At 34.9% G+C, this 15,383-nt stretch overlaps 4 protein-coding genes across 8 annotated transcripts in view; 2 read left to right on the top strand and 2 right to left on the bottom strand.

The window, feature by feature from the left end:
- Window positions 1-2,911, top strand: part of LOC125244410 — a 28,183-nt gene extending 25,272 nt beyond the window's left edge. For 2 of the 4 annotated variants that reach the window (XM_048154507.1, XM_048154502.1), the window contains exons 4-5: window positions 166-459; window positions 1,028-2,911. In XM_048154507.1, the coding sequence (XP_048010464.1) occupies window positions 166-459; window positions 1,028-1,817 (1,084 nt within the window). In that variant the 3' untranslated portion in view covers window positions 1,818-2,911. The remainder of the gene's footprint in view (window positions 1-165; window positions 460-1,027) is intronic. The other 2 variants (XM_048154514.1, XM_048154499.1) reach the window with 2 other exon arrangements.
- The window catches only part of LOC125244061 (stonustoxin subunit alpha-like), a 1,172,099-nt gene that overhangs the window by 211,264 nt on the left and 945,452 nt on the right, over window positions 1-15,383 (top strand). The gene's annotated exons all lie outside the window — the stretch shown is intronic.
- Window positions 3,250-6,384, bottom strand: LOC125244608 (G2/M phase-specific E3 ubiquitin-protein ligase-like). The gene is made up of 6 exons (XM_048154714.1): window positions 6,241-6,384; window positions 5,952-6,166; window positions 4,985-5,252; window positions 4,753-4,907; window positions 4,183-4,421; window positions 3,250-3,937 (listed from the first exon to the last, which is right to left on the bottom strand). The coding sequence occupies exons 1-6, from the start codon at window positions 6,277-6,279 to the stop codon at window positions 3,693-3,695; spliced, it is 1,161 nt and encodes a 386-aa protein (XP_048010671.1). The 5' UTR covers window positions 6,280-6,384; the 3' UTR covers window positions 3,250-3,692.
- LOC125244620 lies at window positions 6,950-10,407 on the bottom strand. The gene is made up of 10 exons (XM_048154741.1): window positions 10,246-10,407; window positions 9,773-9,900; window positions 9,438-9,658; window positions 9,179-9,247; window positions 8,499-8,543; window positions 8,202-8,255; window positions 7,965-8,012; window positions 7,474-7,599; window positions 7,198-7,368; window positions 6,950-7,117 (listed from the first exon to the last, which is right to left on the bottom strand). Exons 1-10 carry the CDS (start codon window positions 10,362-10,364, stop codon window positions 6,953-6,955), a joined length of 1,146 nt encoding a protein of 381 aa, XP_048010698.1. The 5' UTR covers window positions 10,365-10,407; the 3' UTR covers window positions 6,950-6,952.

Below are 15,383 nucleotides of genomic sequence, written 5' to 3'. Positions count from 1 at the left end.
GTGGTGGCATGATGGCTCTGTGAGTAGTGCTGTCCCCTCACAGCAATAAAGTTCTGCCTCTCTGCATGTTATCCCTTTGTCAGTGTGAGGAGAATTTGAGTATAGGGCAACAATTATCTTGGGTTTGAATCCATGAGTCTCACATTTGCTCTCTTCTATCAACAGGGAATTCAGTATTTCACTTAGAGACAGATACACTGATCTGTCTGACTCTGACCTTGATAACAGAGTCAGAGAAGTAGTTGGAGGAAATGATGAACTTGGAGCAGAATCAGTCTGGGCACGTCTGGCTGGTCAGGGTATTGTAGTGCAGCGGCACAGAGTCCGTCAAAGTTTAATTAGGACTAATCCAGTGGGAGCAGCCCAGAGAGTCACCACACGTCGACTGCACAGAAGAGTCTATCAGGTTGCCGGACCAAATTCCCTATGGCATTTGGATGGTAATCATAAGTTAATCAGGTATATGGTCCTTCTATTATATTTCTTTTATGTAAAAAGACTGTGAGACTGTGGCATACTGCTAAAACAAATAAAAAAAATGTTTTTTGTTAATTAGCATTCTTTCACTCAGGTTTCATTGAAACGTAACAGGCACAATATTATTGATGGCACTCTCAAGATGTTATCTGCTAAATACAAATACAGGTGAAATTTGAAAAATTTGAATATCGGACAAAAGTTCATTTATTTCAGTTATTCAATTTAAAAGGTGAAACTAATATATAGACTCATTACATGCAAAGTGAGATTTCAAGTCTTTATTTGTTATAATTTTAATGATTATGATTATTATGAAAACCCCAAATTCAAAATCTCAGTTAGTTAATATTAATTTCACCTTTTAAGTTGAATTACTGAAATAGATGTACTTTTGCAGATTAATGTTTCACGTTTCACCTGTAAATCCAGTAGCATTAATTTCCATCACCTTCTGCATACTTGGCTTTAGATCTTTAGAGATGACTACCAGAATAAATGTTACATAACTTGATCAGTTTTCAGTGTACCTCACTTTTTCTTTTTTTAGGGGGAGGATTGTCATACATGGTGGGATTGACGGGTATAGCAGGCTTGTTGTGTTCTTAAAGGCTTCTTCCAACAATCGCAGTGACACAGTTTTCCACAGTTTTGTAGAAGCTATTGGCCAATATGGTTTACCTTCAAGAGTCCGCTGCGATAATGGAGGGGAGAATAATGCAGTCTGCCTATTTATGAATGTCTTCCGGGGATTCACCAGAGGAAGTGCTCTGAGAGGAAGGAGCACACACAACCAAAGAATCGAGAGATTGTGGCGGGACGTTTGGCGGGGCATCTCCAACACTTACTATGCCTTATTCATGCTTTTGGAAAGTGAAGGTAAAATTGACAGTACCAATGAAATGCACCTGTGGGCATTACATTATGTGTATATACCCCGAATTAACAGGGATCTCCAACTGTTCATTCATCAATGGAACCACCACAAGCTGAGAACTGAACGGTACATGTCTCCCCATCAGCTCTTCATTCGAGGATGTCTCTCACAGCTAACTAGAAACCTGACAGGGATACGTGGAATCCTTGGAGCAGATGAAGAGCCAGTTGCAGATGTAAACATTCCTCCAGCTTCAGAAGAAGTTACCCCCCAAGATTTTCAAACAATTTTCAACTGGCCAGAATCTGTTGAGATTCCTGCCAATCGCTTCAACATTCAAGGAGGGGTCATGGAACAACTTGTGCAGCAGGTCAACCCTCTTGGTGGAAGACCTGATGATTTAGGAACTGATCTTTTGGAGCAAGTTATTAACTTCCTTGGAAATATTCCTCAACGTATATAGATCACACATAGACTGGAACAAATGTTTGGAATATTTAAGATTTTTAATGTTATTAAATAAGCCTCTTATGGTCACTTAAGCTGCATTTATTTGATAAAATGTTAAAACAGTAATACTGTGAAATATTACAATTTAAAATAACTGTTATGTATAACTGTTACTATTTAAATATAGTTAAGAATTTAGTTCCATGATAATAATCACAAATGTTTCTTGAGCAGCAGATCAGCATATGAGAATGATTTCTAAAGGATCATGTGACAAGACTGGAGTAATGATGCTGAAAATTCATCTTTGAGTATATTCACAGGGAAAATATACATTTGACAATATATTTACATAGAAAACAGCTACAGTATTTTAAATTGTAATATTTCACAATATTACTGTTCTTGCTGATTATTAATATTCATTAAATAAATGCAGCCTTTATGAGCATTAGAGACCTATTTATAAACATTAAAAATCCTAAACTTTTCAGACTTTTGGCTACCAATGCAGATCATATCATAAGTTCTTCCTATACCAGTCACTTTTTGTAAGATTGAGCAAGTATTGACCCAAGTATTCATTTTGGATGCTCTTCTCATATAAACATAGATTTCTGAAGTTAATTGTTTGTATTTACAACATTATATGTAGATCTTTGCATTTCACAATGATTTTGAGAAACAACACTGTACTCATTTATAAAATGTAACTACAGTCTATAATATATTTGTCAAGAATTACATGACTGAAAATAAAATGTTTATTTGGATTCTGCAATAGTTTAATGCAATAAAACAGAAGATGCAATGTTTCCTCTTATTTTTGGAATTTTTATTTTCAGAGGAAAAACAAACCTTTATTGTAATCTTTTAATTAATTATGCAACATTACCAACTGTTGAAATGGTACCAAATCCACTATTACCATTGGAAGTGTTTTCTTTTAATTGTGTATTTCTAAACTGTGTTTTATGCATTTGCATTGTTAACATTCAAGAACATAACAATATTGTTAGAGAAAATAAAGTTCTTGCAAAAAATCTTCACTGAACTTAAAGTGATAGTTCACCCAAAATGAAACTTCTGTCATCATTTACTCACCCTCAAGTTGTTCCAAACCTGTATGAGTTTCTTTGTTCTGCTTGTTGGTAACCAAACAGTTTATGGACCCCACTGACTTCCATAGTAGGGAAAAAAAAAAATACTATGGAAGTCAGTGGGGTCCATTAACTGTTTGGTTACCAACAAGCAGAACAAAGAAACTCATACAGGTTTGGAACAACTTGAGGGTGAGTAAATGATGACAGAAGTTTCATTTTGGGTGAACTATCACTTTAATGAGATGGTTCACCAAAAAATTTAAATTCTGTCATTAATTACTCTACCTCATGTCGTTCCAAACCCGTAAGACTTTCGTTCAACACAAATAAATATTTTTTAATGAAATGTGAGAGATTTCTGTCCCTCCCTTGACAGCTACACATTTACCACTTTGATGTTCATAAATAGATCGTAAAACTAATCCATATGAATTAAGCGTTTTAGTCCAAAATATTCTTAAGAGACTTGGTCTCTTTACATCATGAACAGATTTAATTTAGTCTTTCATTCATTTTAAACATTCATCAACACACATCATTTATGATAAGCGTAAGCTTGTTTACCACAACTGATGTGTGAGTTGATGAATGTTTATATGTGAATAAAAGCCTAAATTCAATTTGTTCATCGTGTAAAGCGATTAAACCTCTCAATTCATATGGATTAGTTTTATGATCTAAGATGAACAAAACGTTTACGGGTTTGGAACGACATGAGGGTGAGAAATTAATGACAGAAATTTTGTTTTAGGGTCAACTATCCTTTTAATTAATATTTGACTAAATTAGATTTTTCCAAATCCAAGGTACCCTTTAAGTGCTGTGTTAAGCAGGTCAGTCAATTCCTCCTCTTCTTGGATGCCTCGAGGCAAAAAGAGCACCATCCCACAAGTTGACGCAAATGGCAGCCGGCGATTTTCTTGGGTGTAAAACTCAATTCTCGGTTCTCCGGGGAAGCCCAATGGGGGAATGCTGTCTGCACCGGTAATAAATACCAGCATCTCCTTAAAGGTGATTGTTGATTGTTTTTCTGTAAAATTAAGAAAAGAGGGTGTAAAAAAATGCAATATTATATTTTACTGAAGCTTATTGATCTGCTGTATATTGATCTGACAATATCACACAACTGTGCTGTTGTTCTGAATATATGAACAGCTGTGATTACCTGTTAAAACCATGCAAATACTGTATATTGACGACTGTGAGAGTGATATTGAAGAAAAGCATAATCATAAAATATGATAATATTATTCAAAATTATCTCAGTCTGATTACCCTGAATTGAATTCAGCAGGAGCTCCCAGCAAAAGATTGTATCCTCCTCCCGTTCTCTGAGGTTGCTTCCCTCCTCACTCCAGCAAATTTTGAACAGGGCTCTAAATTCATCTCTGGCTAGTTCTTTTTGCTCATTCGTAAACAAGGGAAGGAAGACCTTCCAGTTTCTTTCAACAATCTGCCACAGGTTGCCACAGGAGTTCATGCCATCTTTAAATTGTGCAATCATGTCTGCTGTTCTAAAATAAATATGTTCAAAGAAATTTCCATACTGTATATTATTTAAAAATAAAATAAAAACATACTCAAAATTCAGTGTCCTCCACAAGAATTGGCTCCTTTGTAAATATGAGCATGTAAAATTGTCTTAGCTGTTTATCCTTTTAGTCTTTCATTCTAAACCTTTGGAAGGAGATAAAAATGAGAGTCCACAAGCAGGGATCTGAAATATCTGGAGTGTTTTACTTTTACTTATATTTGCCAAGGGTGCCGATATTAGTGGAGGGCACTAAAATAAACATGATTATAACTGTAGACTGATTAAAATGTCAGTTATTTTGAGTTTTATACCTGAAGTAAATGTAGTGTTTGATCACCTGACCATAGATCCGTCTCATATCCTTAGGTGCTGCATTGTAAATTCCAGGGACACCACAGTCAGCAATCCAGTCTCCAAGGCTTGACACTATTCCATCTACATCTTCTTGGGTCTGACAAAAAAATACCTTAAAAGAAAGAAAGAAACTCCATTACCCTCACAAATCATGAATGCCTTCTTTTTGAACCGTGTGAAGATGCATACCTGTCGCACTTTATCCTGAATTTCGCCATCTGGCAGGTTATGCCAGTCAAATTCTTCTGCAGAATCTGCTTGGCCACACATTAGTTTGAATAATGTGCTATCTAGTGCTTTGAAACCTGATCCACCATGCATGAGAGACCAAGCAATTAGCTTTCCCGCTGTGTAATACCGCTTCATCTCCACAGCTACTTGGTCATAGTTGAAAAACATCTGGCCTGTTTTCCCCTCAAAAACTCCAAATGATGACTGCACTTCCTGCATCAAAAGCCTAGAGAAATAAAGAGCCCAAATACAATTTGATAACTGAATTGATATTGAAATGAAAGCCTACAATTTGTTCTTCTTATTAATAATAATAATGAAGTAATAATGTATAGTCTTCATAGCAAAATAAACAATATGATTTTTTATCATTCTCTCAGGTTTTATTTGGACCATAGCAGCTAAATATACATTTTCCAATTTAATACACAGCTACACCAAATAAATGTAGTCATGAAGTACTGATTTAAATATATATATATATATATATATATATATATATATATATATATATATATATAAAATGACCCGTTTATTATCTTAAATCTTATGCTAAGAAAATGAAAATAGTCCATTACAAGGTACAAAACAATTGGCCAAGCAATCAAGAGGAACACTGCCACAATATTACAGTAATATTAATATTGTAGTACTCTGAGGTCATATTTAAAACCATATTCAATTGATGATTGAGACACAGGATGGCACCAGTTTCTATACTGTGGTGTGATACAAGACACATAAAAGAAGTGGCATTTCAGTTACCTGATGAGTGGTTAGCATTGCCATAAACAACGGTAAATATTATATAATATCTGACTGCACTAACGTAAACAATTTCTTTTGTATGTTTGCTATATTAAAAAAGACATCACATAATATTTGATAAATATATTATTAAATATGATAAATAGTTAAGACCAACCTGAAAAATTCTCTGCTAGGTCCCCCATAGTCATCAGCACTTTCACCTACAAATTCGATTTGTGGGGATTTGTGCCATGCAAAGTAGCTAGTTTTCAGTGCAGTACACGCACTATGCAGAATTTTCCTTCTTCTGGCCACTACAATCACCCTTTCTTCCAAATTAAGATTTTCCCTCTGAAATGTTCTGATGATGTCAGCAGCAGTAACGTCATCCTAAGTCATTACAATAACAAAAAAGAAAGTTAATAACATAATTTATTATGGCTTTTTAAAAGTATGATACTTACATCAATTTCATTGTTAGAATAAACCGGTGAGGTCAACATGACCACATCCTCCTCATCTTCAGAATCTAATGCATAAACTTCACTGTAAAGTACAAAAATTATTATTATTATTATTTTTTTTTAAATTGCATACCTCAAGTCTAGACACACAAATCCACACAGACAGCAAACTGTATTAAGCTTAGGGCCAGATTTACTAAACAGGGCAAATTAGAGTGAGAGCACAAATCCATAAAAGTGCTGATGGGAGTGGAAAGTTCTGCGAGTGATCTACTGACAACACGCAAATCAAAGAACACAAATGCATATGCAGATCATTTACATAATGACCAACATAATCTACCAAGAACACAATTAAGCTTAGGGTCACAAACAAGCAAAGCCTCTAATAATCATGTTGAGTCCTGATTTTTTGCCTTTTTTGGCATGTAAATAATGGCACAAATACCAGTAAATTAATATTGCAAAGTGCAAACCTTAGTAAATCACTTTGCATGATTCCTTTAAATACTCTCCTCCCATAAATTTTGCGTCTTAAAGGGAAACTCCTACAAATGCATATGCAATAAGACCAACCGCAAAAATAACCCTGTCCAAGCCTTCTCAGTGCTACTTTTTCACAGTGTGTCTTTGGTAAATCCTGACAGTAGTTTTTTAATGCCAAAATGGGGTTTGCGCTGGAGTAAGCTGTTAGTAAATCTGTCCGTAAATCTTACATTTTACAAAAAAGTAAAAAAAAAAAAAAAGTGTTTCCTGCGACTGTGTTGGAGTACCCAACATCCTGATCACTGGAATGGATGGGACTCGGAATGCTTCCTAAGTCCGGAGTAGCAGCCGGTTGGTCAGTTGAAGATTCAACACTGGATGCAATTAGTCCCTAAATAGCATTATAATAATAATATAGACATTAGTTGTTATTTTTTCACTTTTAGAAAAAACTTTTAAAGTTGTACTTACCTCTATTTGAACACCTGACATCCAAAGCACATACAAGGTTGAGGGCCTACTAATTTCATGATCTAAGAGGTTACCATCAACAGTGCTAAGTATAGTGTTCGATGACCAGGACAGCTGCACACGAAATACTTCACTGGCCATGTCGTCTGAACCAGCAAAGGCAAACAGATCCTTTACAACACATGAACAAGCAAATATAGAAATTACAAGTCAGAACTATATCATGAACATACTGAATGTGCAGAAAGAACTTACAAATTAGCCAACACAAAATACCTGAATCGGTTGAGACTCAATAAATTTCCTTGTTTTCCTGGTGCCATCAGGGTACTGAAACTGTATTGCAATGCCTTGCTCCGGCCCAACAATCTGACATACACGTGCCCTCCTTTCAGCAATTTTCTTTGAAAAGATGTATAAATGTTACACACACACACACACACACACACACACACACACACATATACAGGTGAAACTCGGAAAATACAAATATCGTGCAAAAGTTAATGTATTTCAGTAATTCAAATTAAAAGGTGAAACTTGATTCAGAGGGCTGACATTTCTGTATTTAAAATCCTCTTTTTATTGATTTCATGTAATATTCTAATTTTCTGAGATTTTGAATTTTCATAAGATGTAATCATCAAAAGTATAACTTTTGCTCAATATTAAAATTTTTCGTGTTTCAGCTGTATGTATACACACACATACACCACATTGTCATATAGGAAAACATGATTAAAATGGAAAAAAAAAAAGAATAAAACCGGTCTTCGCCTTTGTTCTAAGGATTCAAACTGGTGCCACTGATGATCCTTTTAACATAATGAAAAGATAAATAAAATTATTACAATTATTAAGTTTATGTCATTATTGAAAGCTAATCACAAAGTCCAAAACAAAATCTTATTTTAAGAATATAGCATGCTTTAATTGAACATTACAGCAAACTACAAATAAATGTATGTTTCACCTGATAGATGATGAGAACGCTGGTTACTTACCCTGCTACTTGTTCCTGGATTAGCTGCAATTTCTACGGTTCCACAGATTGGATCCTATCAACAAAATGACACTAAATCAGAATACAGATTTTTACAGAGTTAAATATCATGTTAATTTTGTTGTTCCTGATGACTGACAAAAAGGTCTGGGAAATAACAAACATTTTACAATTTTGGTTCAGTCACAGTTTGAAAAGAGGTGGTTTGTCTTAAGCATTTCATATTGGATATAATGTAATAAATAAACTTCATCTATATCATGTATATCTGAAGAATCATAAAGTGAGAAAATCTTACTGTAGTACTGCTCTCATGTTGTGTGCCAGCCGAACTGGATGTGTTCTGTCAAAAAGGCAGCATAGTCTTTCAAACAACTGTTTTCTTTTTAATTAAATAAAATTAGTAACAATGTTAATAGCATCCCGAAAAGCAATGCAGGATAAGCACAAAACATTTCATTATTTCGCCAAAACATTTCATTTTTTTTCCTTTGCTATCCACATTAATTCCAGAGCTCTATTCTTTTACTTTACATCAATAATTACCTTGTTTGTTTATATTTATTTCTCATAAGCATTTTTATGAGAACCATCTGAAACAAAGTTAATACTTAAAGAGCTACAGCCCCCTAAGCTATGAAAAAGCAACCTGTGAGCAATAAAACTGTCTTCTGGGAATCTTCAAAATAGGAGTCTGAGGTTGGATCTGTATGTTGCCGGGTTGTCAGGATTGCCTAGTGACCATTTGATGGTCTGAACTAGGGAACTTAAAACACAAAGAGGTTCCAGTTCTCCATTCACATGAAGATACAGGATCTGGTGCCAGCCACATCACTGATAACAAGGCTGCAAAGAGCTCAGATGAGTCTGTATCTCTTTATTTGATCTACATCAGCTCTCTGATTTTTAGGCTTCTTTGTTTTCTGGTCCAGAGAAAGGAGTAGGCATATCTAAGTAAAGAAAGTGATAAAAACTTACAGTAGTACTGCTTTGACAGTTCACTTCATTACTGCTCTCATGTTGTGTGCCAGCCGAACTGGATGTGTTCTGTCAAGAAAAAAGGCAGCATAGTCTTTCAAACAACAGTTTTCTTTTTAATTGAATATCAATAGTAATAATAGTAATGGCATCCCAGTAAAAGCAATGCAGGATCAGCAAAGAAAAAGAACATGTTTGTTTTTATAGCATAAAAATTAATTTGGTATATACATTTGGCAGAATAATTTGTTGTTCTTACCTTAAGCCTCACATATACAGCTGACCTGCCAAACTCTGGGCATGCTTTTATAGCTGCAGGGCAAACTGAACTCAACTCAACAGGTATTACCCTTCGCCTCCTGTCAACTCTGCAGATTTCAATTTCACCCTCTCCTATTATTGGAAAAGCTTCCCTAATTTTCTGGTGAAATGCTCTCTCATCCATTGAAAATGGTACAACTAGTTTTTTAACCGTTGTACCTGTTTAAAGAAAAATAATTATGAATATCAAATATGAATATCACAAATGATAATAATGCTCATATAATAACCACATTTAATAATGTCTCATTAGACACAACAGAAAGCACTTACGTTGTGTTGTGATTAGATGCTCCCCACTATTTTCAATGAAAGAAATCCTAATGATGCTCTGCCTAGCAGCTCGTCTCCTAGTCGTGGCTGAGACTTCATTGGGGATGTTGCTTTGGAACATTCTCAGTCTGATACAAAAGCATTTATTTCATAATGCAAAGACATGGTGGGTTATTTTGTATACGTGTCATTTTTCAGCTTAGTAAAGTGACTGCTGTGGAGGTTTGGACATGTTATGAGAAATGATAAACGATAATGAAGGACTAGGCCTACTGCAGTAAATCCATACTTACTATATTGGTACCATATTAAATAAATTATTTGTATCTAAAATCCAAGGACGTAGGTTTGCTTTTAACGTTGATAATCGAAAATTAAGTAATTAAGTAACTTAAAATATTTTACATGTTTAGCTTATTTAGATTTTGGCGCGAAATTTGAATTGCATTACATTAAAGGTGTAGAAAACCAACCTGTCAATTGTGTTGTGTTGTGTTGACAAATTGTTGTCTTCGTCTTCATTTCTTAATCGATTTTGTACTAATGCATTAAATCTTGTATTTAAAGCCTCAAGTCTTCTCCTCAGTGTCATTATCGTGCTAGCGATGTCATATTAATACTTTTCTCGATGTTCCAGTTAATGCCCTCTATAGCTCGTTAAGGCCATCTAGCAGCAATAATCTTTTTATGGAATTTTTTTTTCCACAAAAGGTCAGCAGGCACTTGATTGATGATCTATATGTTTTAACTGGTCATTGCATGCATGTACTGGAAGTTTTTTTGTATTTAAGTGAAATTATATGACAAATATGTTTATTTACTATTATGGATCCAGCAGCAATTTAGGTAGGCCTAAATAAACTGCATGCATATAATGATATGTATATTTTTTAATATAATTCATTTATATAGGAGTTTGGAGGGGAAACAGGAAATGTTTAAAGGTTAAATATTAAAATAGGCCTAGTGAAATTTCATGACAAAAAAGACTAAATTATTGCTAAGCATTTTTGTTATGGAAAAGGGGCACTGCAATACCAAAACCAATATCGAAAGCTCTACCCCACTGTGAAACATGGTTTAATGCTGCTTTGAAGTCATGCATTTTCTTGAACAATTTACAGGGGAATTTCAGGACAGCAGTTCATGTCTTCAACCTTTAGAGAGGTTATGTGATGCAACAAGACAATGAACCAAAGCACACAAATAAATCAAGTAAAACATAATTTACATACCAAAATTATTTTTTCCTATACCTCAAGCCAACTGAGATGCTATGGCAAAACCAAAAGATGGATGCAATCGAGACAACACAGAAAGACTGATCAAATGAAAGTTGTGAGAAGTGATGGTCCAAAATTGGTAGAAACCCTTAAAGGCAGCTATTAAAAAAATTGTGATACAGGATTTTCTGAGGATCAACAGTTAATAAATGCAGTGGTTCACTTTATTTTACCACCCTGCACTGTGAATGATTTCTAAATGGCTATTAATCATAAATGTGTGTTTGTCTGTAATTGTAATTTAAATTGAGCTCACACCACATTTTATTAATTATCAATGCAGATTTTCAAGAGGTGGTTTCCTGGACAGGGTTTAAATTATGCCAAGAGTAGGCCTTAATGAATAGTTAATAGTGGGTTAAAAAAATGCTGTCTGGAACAAAGATTAAGCACAGATTACTAACACCTGGACTATGAGTCCTGAACTAAAATAAACAGGATTCATTTACAGTTTTATCTAATTGCTTACACAGAATTTCTGAAATAAGGCTCCATTTCTTGTAACTCTACACACAAAACACACAACATGCAAAACATCAGACATCTCTTGCAAAAGCAACACTTTGTGCAAAACTATTTTAACTCTTCCAAAAATGTTGTTTTTGAGTATAACTACACACAAATATGCACAACTGAGGAATTTTACAGTTGAATTGAAATCAACTGAACTGAATCAACACTGAAGTCACTTGAGCTGAATATTGACACTATATTGGCTTGTTAGAGCCGCTTTGCAGCAGAATTTGTTTTAAATTTGTTTCTGAAGCTACTATGAAACAATATATATTGTAGCTTGTATGCATATTCTTTCTTTCTCAAACCTGAGTTTTGATTTCTAAGTGATCAATTTATGTATAAGTGTTTTCACACATGATCATTGGCTGTATAGGTCATCAGTAAATGGCAATGCACCACCCCCGACAAAAAAAAAAGGTTTTGTTAGTTTTGAATGACATATCTAATGTAGAGAACTGTGTTTAGAGTTTTGCAAAAAGGTTGTTTTTCAATTGCAAACTGTGTGTAAAGCATATAATGTGCTTGTAGTTTTGTAGACTTGGTCTTAAGATTCAATACATGAGTGAATGGTTTCAGTGAGTGAGCCTGAGTCACACTCTTAGTGTCTAAGCAATTTGAAAAAACTGTAAAACAAACTGTGACAGAAGTCGCCTATATGGAATGAACCAAGAAAATCTTAAAATTGCATGGGACCGAGAAGCATAAATGGCAGCAAAAAAGACTGCCATAAAAAACCTAAAAGACAATTATTTTAATGCAAAAAATAAATTAAAAAATTCACACATCAGTTTCAGTTTCTGTTTGTTAGTAATCTGTACTTAATCTGTGTTTCAGAAAGCCATTTTATTTTAAAAAACACGATTAAGCAGATTAAGGCCTACATCTGTCTTAATTTAAACCCTGTCTGGGAAACTGCCCCCAAAGGTTTCACAAAGTTATTCTTGTCTCTATAACTTATGGATTCCTAAAGACATGGGTAAATAAAATATTAATAATACAAATAAAATGAATATCAAAACATATTTTAAATATAATGAAGTCATTTTATTATAGAGCTCATCAGCCTGCAGCAGCCAATATGATGTTCCTGGAAACAAAACAGAGACAGAACAGTATAAACAAACTATACAACCAACTAAACACCAAATTACAAAAACATTATTAGGCTATGTGAAAGTGAATAAAGTTCATATATATATATATATATATATATATATATATATATATATATATATATATATATATATATATATATATTACACTTCGACATGTACAGAATGTGCGCGTTAAGAAACACGTTCAAATTTGTCGTCTTAACATGGTAAAACTGTGCGTCTTTACATATACTAAAGTAACGCGACGACAACTGACGCCTTAATACGACCAGAATGTGCATGTCTACACACACAAAAGAAACACGTAAAAAATTGCCGCGTTAACGTGAACAAACAGTGCGTGTTGACAAGGTCAAAAGTCACGCGTTTCGTTTAAAGACATTTGGCCCCGTTCGCGTTCCATAGAGAGACGACGTGCTCAGTGCTGTTCATATCACAGTAACTGTTCAGTGTTTTCAACCACATCATGTTTACTTCAGGATTCAGACATTTAAAGAGTTTAAGCGAATTACTATAAAAGACATTTATAGTTTGTTAAATACAAACTCTGAACACTGCTGTCACTGAAGCGATAATAATAATCCTTTCAATTATCATTTGAAGTATTTTATTCATATCAGTGTGTAGGAAAACATTTACTGTTGTAACCAGGGTTCTAAATTAAAGGCAGGGTAGGTAAGAAATTTTGTTCCAAATTTGTTTAAACTTTCTATATATATACATGCATAATTAAAATGTAAGAACTCTGATAAAAAGAGTATAAAAATCGAGTGACTCTAGACCGTTTAATCTGTATTAAACACAGCTTATTATTTCCATCCGGGACGAAACATAGGATTGGCTTAGGCGGCTGTCACTCTCTCGCAACCATGGCAACCACCCTTTTGCCACACATGACCTGCCCACTTGCGCGCGCGCACGTTTGATTTGGGGAATCCAAGAGGCATGGATCCTAGGAATACCAAAACAATGGCAGAGAAACAGCAAGCTAAATTCACAGTACCGGCCTATGCAGTTAGTGAAGGCAAACCAGGCAAAAAAGGAAGACAGTAACAGTACAAGAAAAGGCAATGAACAAAAAGTCTTTGGATAAACAAAGAAATAAAACGCGAGTTAATATCGGCGTGGCTTTCCAGCGATGGCGAGAACTGAGGGAACTCAAGGGGCTGAAAAGTGACTCCTTGATGGCTTTATTTCTGCTGGACAGGTAAATCTTTCTTTTTGTATTTTGATCATACATATTTTTTTGTTTATTTGTTCATGAAGCATGTGTCATTAGCACACGTAGCTGCGTAATATAGCTAACATAACATTACTTAGCGAGCCGTAGTAGAGACGATAAATAATCTATAGGCCTAGCTCAAGATGATAGCTATAGTGTTGAATTGTGCATATTTTTGCTTTAGATAACTAAATACATGTTTAACAGATAGTAGGCCTAACGTTACTCCGCATCTAGGAACTTTTCTTAGAACTATATTTACCCTCTGTCTAACTCTTTTACCATGTTCACCTGTAAGTTTACCTGCACGTTTTTTTTCGCCTTTGTTTTGTTTTTATATTCTCTACCTATGTTTACTGATGTCTTTATCTTGTATCTGTGTGTGTCGTACACACTTTGTTGTATGTGTGTGTTATTATTTTGTGTCTGCAATGCAGTTGCGAGTTGATATTTGAGTGTATGTTACTCTGTTTATCTGTAGAACAACGTATATGTTATGAATCTTACACGAAATTCATCTTCATCACAGTGTAAATGATGGTAATGGAAAAACGTGTATCATGCAACCTGTTTTTAGCTTTGCCTTATAGATAACTAACTCGTTAGCGAATTAAATTATGTTTATCTTCATAATTATAAAGTTATTTTTATTACATGTGATTCTGACATGATGTCACTACATGCACTGTGCTCCTTCCTCTCCGCTCGTCTCAGGTAAATAATGCGTCTTCCAGCTCAGTGGTCGGAGTCGCACGTTCATGCGTTTTGGGGGCGTGGCTTTGGAAGGAGCCCAGAAGGGAGGGGGTGGAGTGAATGGAAATAATGAGCTGTCTTTAAAACAGTCGTGAGAGGTCTACAGACACTCGATTTTTATACTTTCTTTTTCAGAGTACTTACATTTTAAATATGTATTGATATATAAATAAAGTTTAAACAAATTTTGAAAAAAAAGTTTTTTATTCATTTTTTACCTATCCTGCCTTTAACACCCGCCGACCCCCCAAATGCGGGTTAAAATTAATTTTGGCCGGTGTTAATAAAAACTTACTAATCAGTTTGGCTGGTGATGCATGAGGCTCTGTTCTCGGTCATTTATCCCCCTGGCAGCACTTCCTACATTTCCCATGAACACTGTGCCGTAATGCTACGCGATGACGTTTCAGACGCCCATTGGCTGCGCGCTGTTTGCAGTGAAACCAGCACGAGAAACCATGGAAACGAACGGATCGTCCATCTGAAAACACAAGGAAGAAGAACGAACAGAGCCAGAGGAGGAGGGAGTTAGTTTATAAAGGAAAAAGTTAAGATTAAACTAAATGCGGCAGTGGTTGGGACAGATTTCTGGGGAGGGGATGAGGATATCGACAGAGAAACAAAGAAAAGAAAATTGAATGCCAAATGGCTGACGGGTCGTGAATGGCTTGTGTTTGATCACGAAAATGTCGTCATGTTTTGTCAGGATTGCCGCATGTACT

This window comes from Megalobrama amblycephala, linkage group LG1, assembly GCF_018812025.1.
Source record: "Megalobrama amblycephala isolate DHTTF-2021 linkage group LG1, ASM1881202v1, whole genome shotgun sequence".
NCBI lineage: Eukaryota > Metazoa > Chordata > Actinopteri > Cypriniformes > Xenocyprididae > Megalobrama > Megalobrama amblycephala.
The sequence above is the reverse complement of the archived record's forward strand: the minus strand, read 5'-3'. Positions and strand labels throughout refer to the sequence as shown.